This window comes from Pelodiscus sinensis, chromosome 24 (assembly GCF_052426305.1).
Source record: "Pelodiscus sinensis isolate ZL-2025 chromosome 24, ASM5242630v1, whole genome shotgun sequence".
Taxonomy (NCBI): domain Eukaryota; kingdom Metazoa; phylum Chordata; order Testudines; family Trionychidae; genus Pelodiscus; species Pelodiscus sinensis.
Window position 1 is genome coordinate 1,890,328 of NC_143075.1, and position 11,339 is coordinate 1,901,666.

The window sequence follows — 11,339 nt, forward strand, 5'->3', positions numbered from 1 at the left end:
TAATGGCCAGGACAGAGCGCAAGGCTTGCTCCTCTGGTTTTTCCACCCCATCCCCCTGCCCGACAGTTACTCTGGTCTTGGAGGGTATCAGACAGACAACAGGCAGACACCGCACACTCCTTCCCCCCTCCCCTCCAGATCTGGTCCTGCATCTGGAGCAGGAATAGGCAGGTAGTGCTGCCCCCTTGTGGGGCTGAGGATGCCACGCAGCGGATAGCAGCAGGAGTCGTTATCCCTGGAGCACTGCAAAGTGTGCTGGGGCTGGCCATAGGGCCTGGCTAAGGACGTGCATGGCCCCAGAGCTGGCAGGGCCGGTGTGGACGGGGCTCTGGGAAGCACAATGGTGCTACAGCGCTGGGCTGACCTCCCTGCTGCACCCAACCCCGCTCGCTCACTGGGCTGGGGGTCGCTGCCCGCGGCTCTGGCCCAGGGAGGACAGAGAGCTTGGCAGGTGACTTGTCCCTTGCCCCACGGGCTGGCTAGGAGTGAAGCAAGGGCCTGGCTTTGCCAGCGCTGGTTCTAGCTGCAATGTGGGAACGTGCCCATTGGCCCTGGCCACACGGTCTTGCAGCCACCTCCCATGTGGCCAGTGTGCTCCCATCTGCCCCCGCCCCTTCCCACAGCCCAGCAGGATTTAGGGTTGCCAGGTATCTGGTAGTCACCCGGATAGTCCAGTATTTTCACCTCCTGTCCGGTAAAAAAAATTCAGAGAATACCGGACACCTGAAATGGCCGATATTTTCTGTTTTTTTTCCCTGGCTAGGAGGCAAAAATGCTGGGCACCTGGCAACCCTACAAACACTCAGTGCCAAGCCTCCCCCCCGGCCTCCCCAGGCCCCCCCCCCCGATCCCAGGCCCCATACTTAACTGGTTCCGCAAGGCTGCTGGCACAAAATGGCTGCTAGCAAAAAGACCAAAGAGAAGCAATGCCACCCCTGGGTCTTAGTGCTCAAACTCTTCCCTGTTCCTATTCCTGCACTAACTCTTAAAGGGGACATGCTGTTTTATTTTATTTATTTATTTATTTGCTTAATTAAGTCTTGGAGTCCTTTTTTTTTTGCTCAACAACTTTGGTGTCGTCCCCCCCCCCCCTTTTTGGGGTGTGTGTGTTTGGTATTTTTGTTTCAACCATCTGGCAACCCTAGCAGGATCGCAGGCCTGAGCTCATCTCACTCTGCCTCCTGCACCCTCCCCCTATCTCTCCCTCTGCACAGCTCTCTACTACACCCCTTGCCCCCACCCTGGGAGGCCAAAAGCACAGAGATGAATAGCTGGGAGTAACCCACTCCTGCCCTCCCAGGGTCTCCCTTCCCCCTCACCTCCCCAGGCTCAGTCCGAGTTCTTCTTCTGGGTGTAGCTCTGGATGGAAAGCTGGAAGTGCTCGGTGGTGTTGAGCTCCGTGCGGAAGAGGATGATGTAGCCCTTGGGGAGGAAGTAGCCCCCGAAGAGCCCGGCCAGGGTGCACAGGTTGGACAGCACGGTGATGGCCGCCAGGTACTTGCCCTGGTAGAAGACCCATGTGGCGAGGTAGCAGATGAAGCAGACAAAATTGATGAGCAGGCTGAAGGTGACGCACTTGGCCTCATTGTAGTTCTCGGGCAGGTCTTTCCCCAGGTAGCTGATGACAAAGCAGCAGATGCTGAGCAGTGTGTTGTACAGCAGGCCCCACGAAGAGCTGTCTTCCGAGCACTGCAGGATGATCAGGGTATCCTCCGTTGTGTAGTCCTTCCTGGGCACGGAGGGGCTGGTGCTGAGCGAGACCAGGCACACGACCAGCTGGGTGGCTGTGCAGGCTGCGATGAACAGGCTGGGCCCGCTGTGCCTTACCCAGGCGCCATAGAAGGCAGGCCACTTGGAAGCCAGTTTGAAGACGCAGACGATCTGGAAGGAGCGGGTCGCGATGCACGAGAGGCAGACGGTGAAGCTGATGGAGTAGACAGGCAGCCGCAGGAGGCACGTGGGCCGGGTGGGCTCCCCAAAGTAGCAGTAAAGGCTGCAGCAGGCACAGATGAGCGTGCCCAGCATGAGGAAGCATGACCTGCCGCCTGCCGACTTGACCACCGGTGTGGGGAGGTTCTGGGCGAAGAGGACAGCCGTCCCAGCCAGCAGCAGCAGCAGCAGCGTGATGGCCGCCAGCAGGGCCCAGGAGACGGGCTCGTCCCAGGACAGGAATTCCGTGGTCCGATTGAAGCAGATTTCACTCCCCACGGGGGCCCACTGGTCTGTCCCACAGGGCTGGCAATTGTAGAGGTCTGCAGAAGAAGGGAACGGAGGAGCTGAGGCCACTCGCACCCCCTCTCAGGACGGTAAGAATGACTTGCTGCCTTCTAGCACCTCTTGATGGGAAGAATCCCAGAGCCCCTAACAAGTGACATGCAAGGATCACCCCACCCGGAGGGAGCTGCTGCAGACAAGCCAGTCCTTCTGCTGGTGCTTTGGGTCTCTAATGACCCGGGACGGACACGCCGCCTGCAAACGAGGCTCAGGGAGACAGCGCGACAGGGACAGACCCTGAGGCCTCGGCCCTGGTGCGGCTCTGAGGACAGTGATGGTCCTACGAGCCCGCTGGGAGGCCGTGGGGGGATATGGAAAGGAGTCGAAATGAGAGAGCTGGAGTCCGTAGAGTGAGCTCCGCTCAGCTGCTGTTGGCTTAGCTGGAGGAGCTAAGCTCAGAGAGGGCCAGGTCCCTCTGCAGCACAGCTCAGGCAGCCAGATGCCTCTGGAGGGGGCGTGTGCGGGGGCTCCAGCCTGCAGCCCCACAGAAGCCGGGATGTCTGCAGCAGCGGCTCGCCCCTCTCCCTGCGGGGGAGTTCAGCCTGGCCAGGCCGCTGAGTAGCTTACTCCTGAGGCTCCTTGCCCTTGCGATGGCCCAAGGCTGCTCTAGCAGGCTGCAGGGGCTGTCGGCATCTGAGTGCCAGGGCCTAGGAGGGTCCCTTGCCACAGGTTTGCATGTGGAGCTGGCACAGGAGGGATCAGCTGATCCCTGGCGGCCAGCTGGCGTCCAGGCATTTCCATATCCAGCCAGTCCCGCTGCGGTGAGCACTTCCCCGGGGCTGCTCCTGTGGTCAGGCTTTGCCTGCCAGGATCTTCCCCCAGGCAGGCAGCAGCTGGCACCCCCGTCGCCCCCCGCCAAAGCTTACACGGGGGGAGTCGGGCAGCTTCAGCTCACCTGGCCGTGTGAGTCCCAGCCGGGAGCCCTGTGAAACCACAGAGCCGGCACCTGCTGCGGGGGGGATCCGGCATTTCCATACCCACTGCTGCCCTCTGGCCAGCTCCACAGAGAGCGAGCCGCACTGGGCCATTTGCATCGCCCCAGGAGTGCAAGAGGCAGGGAAAGGCTGGGGGGGGGGTAGAAGGCAAGGAGCACTGAGGGGGCTGGAGTGAGCGTGCACAGGGAGTGCCTGGAGCCAGGGACCGAGGGCAGGGATGGCAGGGAAGGGAGCCAGCCTGCCCTGGCTGTGACCCCTCCCCACACTCTGAGGAGCCACCTACCGCTGCTGTTCAGGAAGGTTCCCGCGGGGCAGGCCGCACAGTCAAAGCAGCACTGGTGAAACCCCACCTGCAGCCTCTTCTCCCCTTCGGCGCACAGCTGGGAGCACGTAGACACCGGCACCTGGGCAGAAGCACAGCGAGGGGCAGGGCTGCAGGGAGCCTCTCCCGGCCGGCTCAGCGAGCGGAGCCCCGCGCCGGCACAGGCTGCTCCTTCCGTGCCCAGGAAAGGGGTCGGGTTGCAGGTGGGATGCAGGGACCGGTAGCCCCTGGCCAGGGGCAGCTCAAGAGCCTGCGGGGGCTTCTTCCAGAGGGAGATTTTTCTAAGAACTAAGATGCGAGCAGCAGGAGCCTCTCAGCTCTCTGCCCGTCGTGCCAGCCCGGTTGTGAGAGCCCGCAGCCAGGCCCGGCATGCTGGACACCCCAGCGTCCCCCTGCGGTGTGGCGACCTGAGCATGGCCAGAAAAGGTGACTTGGTGCAGCAGTGGGGGGGCGGGCAGGCCCTTCCCAGCCTGTAGGATTCTGCTCCCCTAAGCCTGGGGACACAAAGCTTCCTGCGGGGCTGAGGTTCAGGAATCAAGGGAGGTTCTTGTTTGTGACGCTACCACAGTGGCCACGGCCCTACCGCCTCAGGCCCCACCTACCCCGTAGCCACGGTGGTACCTGATTCCCCGCTGTGTGCCACAGGATGCCCTCTCGGGCGATGATCAGTCTGTCTGGCTCTCGCAGGAAAGACCCAATGACATCAAAAGCCCAGGTCTGGCCAGTCCACTTCCACGCGATGAGGTCGTAGCCTGTCAGTGGGTCCCCACTGGCATCAAACTGCACCTGGCTGTCCTGCAGGCTGAAATTCACCCGCTTGATCTTTTCCAGCAGCTGGAAAACAGGAAAGCGCGAGACAGAAAAGACCCGCGATTCCCACACGCAGCGTCAACCACGTGGGCAAAGACCCGTCAGGCGGCAGCTAGGGCCTTGAGCTGGGAGGGTCCGTGTCTGTGCTGCTCGCCTCTTCCTTGGGAGTGTCCCGCCCCGGGGGCAGGGCAGGTCTGTTACCCCGTGACAGATGCCCAGACACCTGGTGCCTAAGTCCCATTGACAGTGAAGAGATTGAGGCACCGGAGTCACTGAGGGGCTTTTGAGCATTTGGCCATAACTGACATCTCCAGGGCACGTGGTGCCTACAGGGAAGCAGGGAGTCGAACCCAGGTGCCCTACCCCCAGCGTACTGTCCGCCCTCTCTTCGCTTGAGAGGGGCCTCTCCAGGGCAGGGCCTGGCCCCTGGCCTGTTCTGAGACTGACTCCATCAGCTTTGAAACCTACTTGCTGCTTTGACGGCCGGCAGCCCTTGGAGCTGCTGGGCACCTGCTTGTCCTCCCGCTAGCTCCTTACCCGTCTGTTCTTGCCTCTCACTATATGGTCAGTCCCCCAGCAGCCTCACACAAGGGCACTGCAGGAGGGAGAGGGGCCCTTTCCCATGGGCCCACTCACCTGCCAGGGGTAGACTTTGTCTTTGCTGCACGCTCCCATGCCGCAGCCCAGCAGGTCGTGCAGGCCGTGGGCCACGGCGAACGCTGCCGAATACACGTTAAAGGAGGCCCAAATGTCGAACGCCTGAGGCGCATCCGCCTGGAAGCTGCAGCTGGTGCAGACCCGATTGCAGCTTTGGTGGGTGCTGTCAGTGCGGCTGCTCCCAGTAGCATCTGGGGCAGGGGCACATGTGGCTGCCTGCGGCTGCTCGGCGTTCCCATGGGCAGATTCAAATTCCTCCAGGCCTGGAAGCTTCGCCTGCTTGACCGACAAGCCGATCACTGAGCCGATCCTGTGGATGCCGGGGATGCCCCAGACAACCGAAGCTAGAGACCAGGCCTCGGTGCCCAGCCACACCTTGTCCGTCACGTTCGCCTGCCCCACCACCTCGAAGAAGTCTTTAGCGCTGTACTCGTTGGAGAAGACGATGGTGACATTGACCCCGGTCCCCAAGAGGACTCTAACCATCTCCTTCAGCTCCTGGCGGCTGGTGCCCCTCTTTGCGGGGATGACTCCTTGGAAGGCAGCACAGATGTCGTGCTTCCCCATCACCTCCTGCAGGGTCTTTATCCCGTTCCTGCCATAGGCATCATCACTGCCCACCACCGCAATCCAGTTCCACCCGAACTCCTGCAGCAGGAGCACGAGCGCCTCGACCTGCAGCCTGTCGCTGGGGATGGTGCGCAGGAACGAGGGGTAGGTCCGCTTCAGGCTCAGCATCTCGTTGGAGGCTTCGTAACTGATCTGCAACAGGGAAGCGAGGAAAGACAGTGTTTCCTGTGGGGGATGGGCATTACTGGCACCCCCTGGGGGTCAGTGCTGAGCAGTGATTACACATGGGGGAGGGCACCGAGCAGCCACACGGGGGGGGGGGAACCAACCTCAGCCCTGACTCTGGTGGGCACGAGGGGACCTGGGAGCTGGAGGGACAGGGAAGTGCTAGCTGTGGAAAAAGAGCCAAGTAAACAGTCATGTTCTCGGTGCCAGGAACAAGCCTGTCCAGCGTGGAGTCAGACTGAGGCTGGGTCCCACATGCCACAAAGACCATGGGGTTTGTGTCATCTGCTCAGCACTGAGCCTCCCACCGCTGCTGGCCTGAACCACGGGCCCGCCCTCCCTTCTGATCGATCAGCGTTCTCGCCCGTCTTCGAGCCGGCTTGCAATCTATCTGCCATTGCCCCGCATGCCCGGTTACCTCGGGCATGAGGAAGATGCTCAGGATCGCTGCGGTGGTGAGGGTGAATTGGCTGCTATCTGGCCCTATCAAAGCCACGGCCTTGGGCTGGTAGCGGGTGAAGTCGCTGAGCACTTCCACTGGGTGCTGCCCGCTCGGGGCCAGGATGCTCAGCGTGGCGTGCAGGTTGGCAGATTCTGAGCACGTGTCGAACATCTCGTAGCCCAGCGTGACGTTGGGGAGGAGGCTGCTGGAGTTGTTTATCTGCTCAATGGCAAAGCGCATGGCCTGGAACAGGTGGTAGCCGTGGCTGTTTACAGAGCCCGCGCTGCAGAAACAGAGAGGTGTGATGGCTGTGCAGCACCTGGGACGTGCACCCTGGGCACTGCCCGGCCCAAGAACAATGTGGTCCCGGAGCCAGGCCACCTCATGTTCTTGCACTGGGTGACCTTAGATAAGTCACGGGCCCGCCTGTGCCCCCCTCTGCCACAAGTGCAGTGGCTCACAGGCGATTCGTGAGGAGTCCAGCACCATAAACACCCCCCTTTCTGTGTGGCTGCTTCGAGGCTGCTGATCTTCCTTGTTGCACATCACACGCCGGGTCTGATCTTGACTCAGATCCCCACTGCTCTCCTCCTAGTCAGCAACCGCGTATGCGATGTGCTGGGGGCAGAGTCACTGCCTCGCTCTGCCCCGGTGGCATGAGAGGAAGAGAAACCGCCTGCATCTCCCTAGCTCGCGGCTGCCCCCGCTGCTGAACATAGCGCATCTGGCTGCAGCAGAGGTTTTCTTCAGCAAACAGCTGCAATTGCTCTAGCTAAGCTGTGATTATGGACTATTGTCAATTTTATTAAGGAGAGGGGAGCCCTGCCTGCCCCAGTCCCCAGCCCACCGTGTGTCTTCTCTGCTCAGCTTCCTATTTGCGGTGGGTCTCGTCCCAGACCTGCTTTCCTACAGCTTGTTCCACCTCCTTTTCCAGCTTCCTTCCCTTCCTGTTTCTAGTCCTGCTGAGCCCGAGTTCCTTCTGTGTGTCCGACAGCTAGTCTGGTTTGTATTGCGATTGTTGGCGTTCGGCTGCATGACCCCCCGCTGTGCTAGCTGCTGTACAAACACAGAATGGTCCCAGCTACAAGAGTTGAAAATCTAAGGATGAGGGGCAACCGGGGGATCAAGTACACAAGACCATGAACATGAGGAAGTAAGGAGATAATCCTGCGCATCATCTATAGAGCTATGAGTAGTGTCTGCAAAAATGAGCCATGAATAGCTGCAAATTTGCACCCGCAAAAATGAGCCACTGATATCTGCATTCACATCCATGAGTAGCTGCACATTTGTAGGGTCCTACATACAAAATTTGTATCCACATCCATATCTGCAAAAATGAGCCACTGCTACTGACGTCCACAGACGGGGATGTAGCCAACACGTAGTGGTTTAGAGCTGGTATAAGATGACAACTATAACAATGGTACTAAGTCCTGTACAATGATTTGTTTCTAAGTCCTGTATGATTCTGTTTCACCCTGCAAGTCACCCTTGCTTCTTGTTAACACCACAAATTGTCATCTTGTCTGCATTGCAAACTAAGTCATGTAAAGGTCTTTTGTTATTTCTTCAGTAACTATGTATCCTTTGTCTGAAATTCTCTGTAAGAATTGTTTGGTAAAACAAAAAAAGCAGCCGTGTAGCACTTTAAAGACTAACAAGATAGTTTATTAGGCAATGAATAATGTTAGTCTTTAAAGTGCTACACGACTGCTTTTTTTGTTTTACCAAGATTAGACGAACATGGCTACCTCTCTAAGAATTGTTTGGTTTGAGTGAAGAATGTGTGTGGAAGCCATCGCGAATGGCCAGATAGCTAAGCAGATGCAAAAACCTGGAGATGATTGGAGAACATGCATTGTACCTGAAGCGAACCGTGGAGACAGGCAGACCCTCCCAAAAGTGACACAAACAAGAGATACGGATGGGAAGCCCCACAGTAACCATCAAAGGATAACTGTGGGAAAACCCCAATATCACACCACTGAAAGATCAAGGACTGCAGCATGACACTGCAAACCCCATAGACCCAAATAGGATCTTGCCAGTATATAAATAGGGAACTTTTGCCATGTTTTCTGGGTTGGGTCATACTACTCCGGAGCGTTGGCTGATGAGTGACAGAGCCGGCTCCTCACTCGTCTTCGATATAACTGGCCGCCAGACTGACTGAAGCCACAACAGACTGCAAAGTATAAGAACATCTGCAGGACTTGTGTGCGTGCGTGCGCTGCTTTTCAGACTGTGTTTTCAATAAATGTCACGTTACCTTTCCCCCGAAAAAAATCTCATGTGCTTCTTATAAGCATAACATGGATACCTATAGATATAAAGCAGATATCTGTGGATTTGCAAGACTCTAAGCATATTAAGCAATGACAGCACACCCCCAAAGCATATTAATTGGAGTACTGAGGTAGCAATAGATAGAATCTGTTGCAGCCCCAAGTCCTACCCTTCTGACTTACCTGTCACATATGTCAACTTCTGGTCTAGGTTTCGCTGTTGCTGAGTAGCTGTGCATTTGGAAAAACCCTGCAATTGTGTAATCCCCGTCCATCCTGAATTCCGAAGACAGATCCGTGTTCTGGCATCTGAAAGCCCCATAACATGAAGCCAAGAGATACCAATATAAAAGGAATGGAGGAGAATGCATGACACTGTTGGAACAAAGCTCTCAGAGAAGGGAAGTATATAATGGACTCTTACTGCCTCTCAGTTGAGAGAATCTCAGACTCTAAAGTACCTTAGATTATTTACATAACCAGCCTACGCATCTGCAAATATCACGGATACAACATACACTCAGGAACTAGAACTTCACACTTTCCCTAGAAGGGAGGAAGTTTTGGTTTGAGGTAAAAATAACAAACCAACCAGGGCTGTATCTATTGTGCTGCTCTGCCAAACCCGTGGTCAGACAAATTACCGGTAACTAAGTCATGATCTTCATGGAGGGGGCTCTCTCTGGGTTATTCTGGTCCACTGCCCTCACTTTAGCAGTTTGTTTCATCCAACAAGGTCAGACATGTCAGAGTGTTTCAGGAGGTAAAGTGGGTTGCCTGGGCTTTTCTTACAGGCATTTTGCAGTGTTGTGACATGTTGCATTGTGTTCTGCATGTAATAGGGAGACAAGGGAGAAGAAAGCCAGCATGGGATGCACATCAGCATCTCTGCTAATGAACTATGTCTTCACCAAGGCTCACAAAGGTCATAAAAGATAAATTATCATGACAACCCCCTTCTCCCACGTAGGGTCAGTGACAGTCCCCTCCCCATGTGGGGCTAATGTCCCAGTGCCCACAACCGCCTTCCCCTACGTGGGGTCAGTGACCTGGTGAACACACATCTCCCAGACCTCATGCGCCCCTTCCCTGGCCTGTGGCACTAGGCCTGTGTTTGCGCTGAGGCAACCCCGTGATCCAACTAAATGGAGCAACAAGATGTTCTTTTGCATCTACACTAGGGAAAAGGTCAAGGCCAGGCTCAGCTAGGCTAGGCCTAGTACAGGTGATACTCCGCTCTGTCCTGCTCTGTCGGTGGTTCTCAATGTCTGTTCCTTTGCACACCCTTAACTATTCCAAATGGAGGTGCAGGTGTAGTAAGTTGAGGGTCAGTAACATGGAGTCAGCAGGCCTAGATAGAAGCCTGTAACATGAAAACAGCAACAGGCCTGCAACCTAGTGAGCAAGACTTTGGTTCAGTAACACAGGAGCCACGAAAGAGGCCCTACTGATAACTGTGTCATTGTGTAAGTTAGTGAAGCATGGAAGGACACAGGGAAGCACCAAGTACAGACTGTAAGCCAAAAGGGAGTAACGGAACATCTTAAGGAATGTCCTGGTACAAGAACTGTGACGGACCGGGCCGAGTCTGGGCACAGCTGCTTTGCCCATAGTTCAACCACATATAGAGAAACATTTGGTATCCACACAAAATACATGCTTGTAACTTCACAAACCGACATTATACAATCACATGAATAGCATATATGGAATCAGAAGAAAGTAGGCTTCTACTGGACACCTCACATGGCCCCCCTTTGTGCCACTTTTGGGGCCACACCCTCCATGAGTGCAGCAGTGATCTGGCTGCTCCCCTCAAAATCCAGTAACGTGACAAGAACTCCCTAGGAGTTAGGCACGTACCAACCTAGGTTCAGGACCAGGTCGGAACTGACAGGATGACAAATACAAGGTAAGCCTCCCCTTGCATAAGGTGAGGGGTGGTAACTAAGCAACAGAGGGTGGCAACCTGGTACGTAAAGAAGTGATGTAAGTTGTTTGTACCTGTCTATAAAAGGACACCGCAGAGGGTGCTCTCGGCTGACCTTGGGGGGGGGGGCGCACTAGGCGCCTGAACGGCAGGTGTCATTGCCTAAACTTACAGAATGCACAGTAGCTTAACTCTGAGTAACTGCTGTTAATATCTGTTCTATGGCAATAGGCCTGCCCGGTGTTGGTACCTTGTCAATGCGGGCCATAGTGCCCAGTGGTGTCACATTGCACTGATCTCTGTTACCAACTGGTAGAGCTTCGCATTTGACAATAAACCTGCTCGATTGATTTCAAACTTTGCCTGCATCTGTCGTTTCCGGAGCCTCTCAGAGATCTCCTGTGTTGACCCAAGTGCACGGGGTCTAACACTCTAGATAAAGTAATAGAAATGTAGCTGTGTTAGTCTGGTGTAGCTGAAGCAAAATGCAGGATTATGTAGCACTTTAAAGACTAACAAGATGGTTTATTAGATGATGAGCTTTCGTGGGCCAGACCCACTTCCTCAGATCAAATAGTGGAAGAAAATAGTCACAACCATATACACCAAAGGATACAATTAAAAAAAATGAACACATATGAAACAGTCAAATCACATTTCAGAACAGAAGGGGAATGGGGGGTGGGGAAGGAAGGAAGGAAGGTAAGTATCTGTGAGTTAATGATATTAGAGGTGGGGAAAGTTAGATGTCTGTGAGCTAATGGTATTAGAGGTGATAATTGGGGAAGCTATCCTGGTAATGGGTAAGATAGTTGGGGTCTTTGTTCAATCCGCCCCCCCCCCCCAGAGAGTTTCGAATTTTAACATGAATGACAGTTCAGAGGAT

General features: G+C 55.5%; 1 protein-coding gene across 1 annotated transcript; it reads right to left on the reverse strand.

Annotated features, from left to right (window-relative positions):
* Positions 1–877: 877 nt before the first annotated feature.
* Positions 878–8,990, reverse strand: TAS1R1 (taste 1 receptor member 1). Its single transcript, XM_006123118.5, has 6 exons — positions 8,707–8,990; positions 6,212–6,518; positions 4,978–5,760; positions 4,153–4,365; positions 3,493–3,613; positions 878–2,252 (listed from the first exon to the last, which is right to left on the reverse strand). Exons 1-6 carry the CDS (start codon positions 8,892–8,894, stop codon positions 1,330–1,332), a joined length of 2,535 nt encoding a protein of 844 aa, XP_006123180.3. The 5' UTR covers positions 8,895–8,990; the 3' UTR covers positions 878–1,329.
* Positions 8,991–11,339: the final 2,349 nt, after the last annotated feature.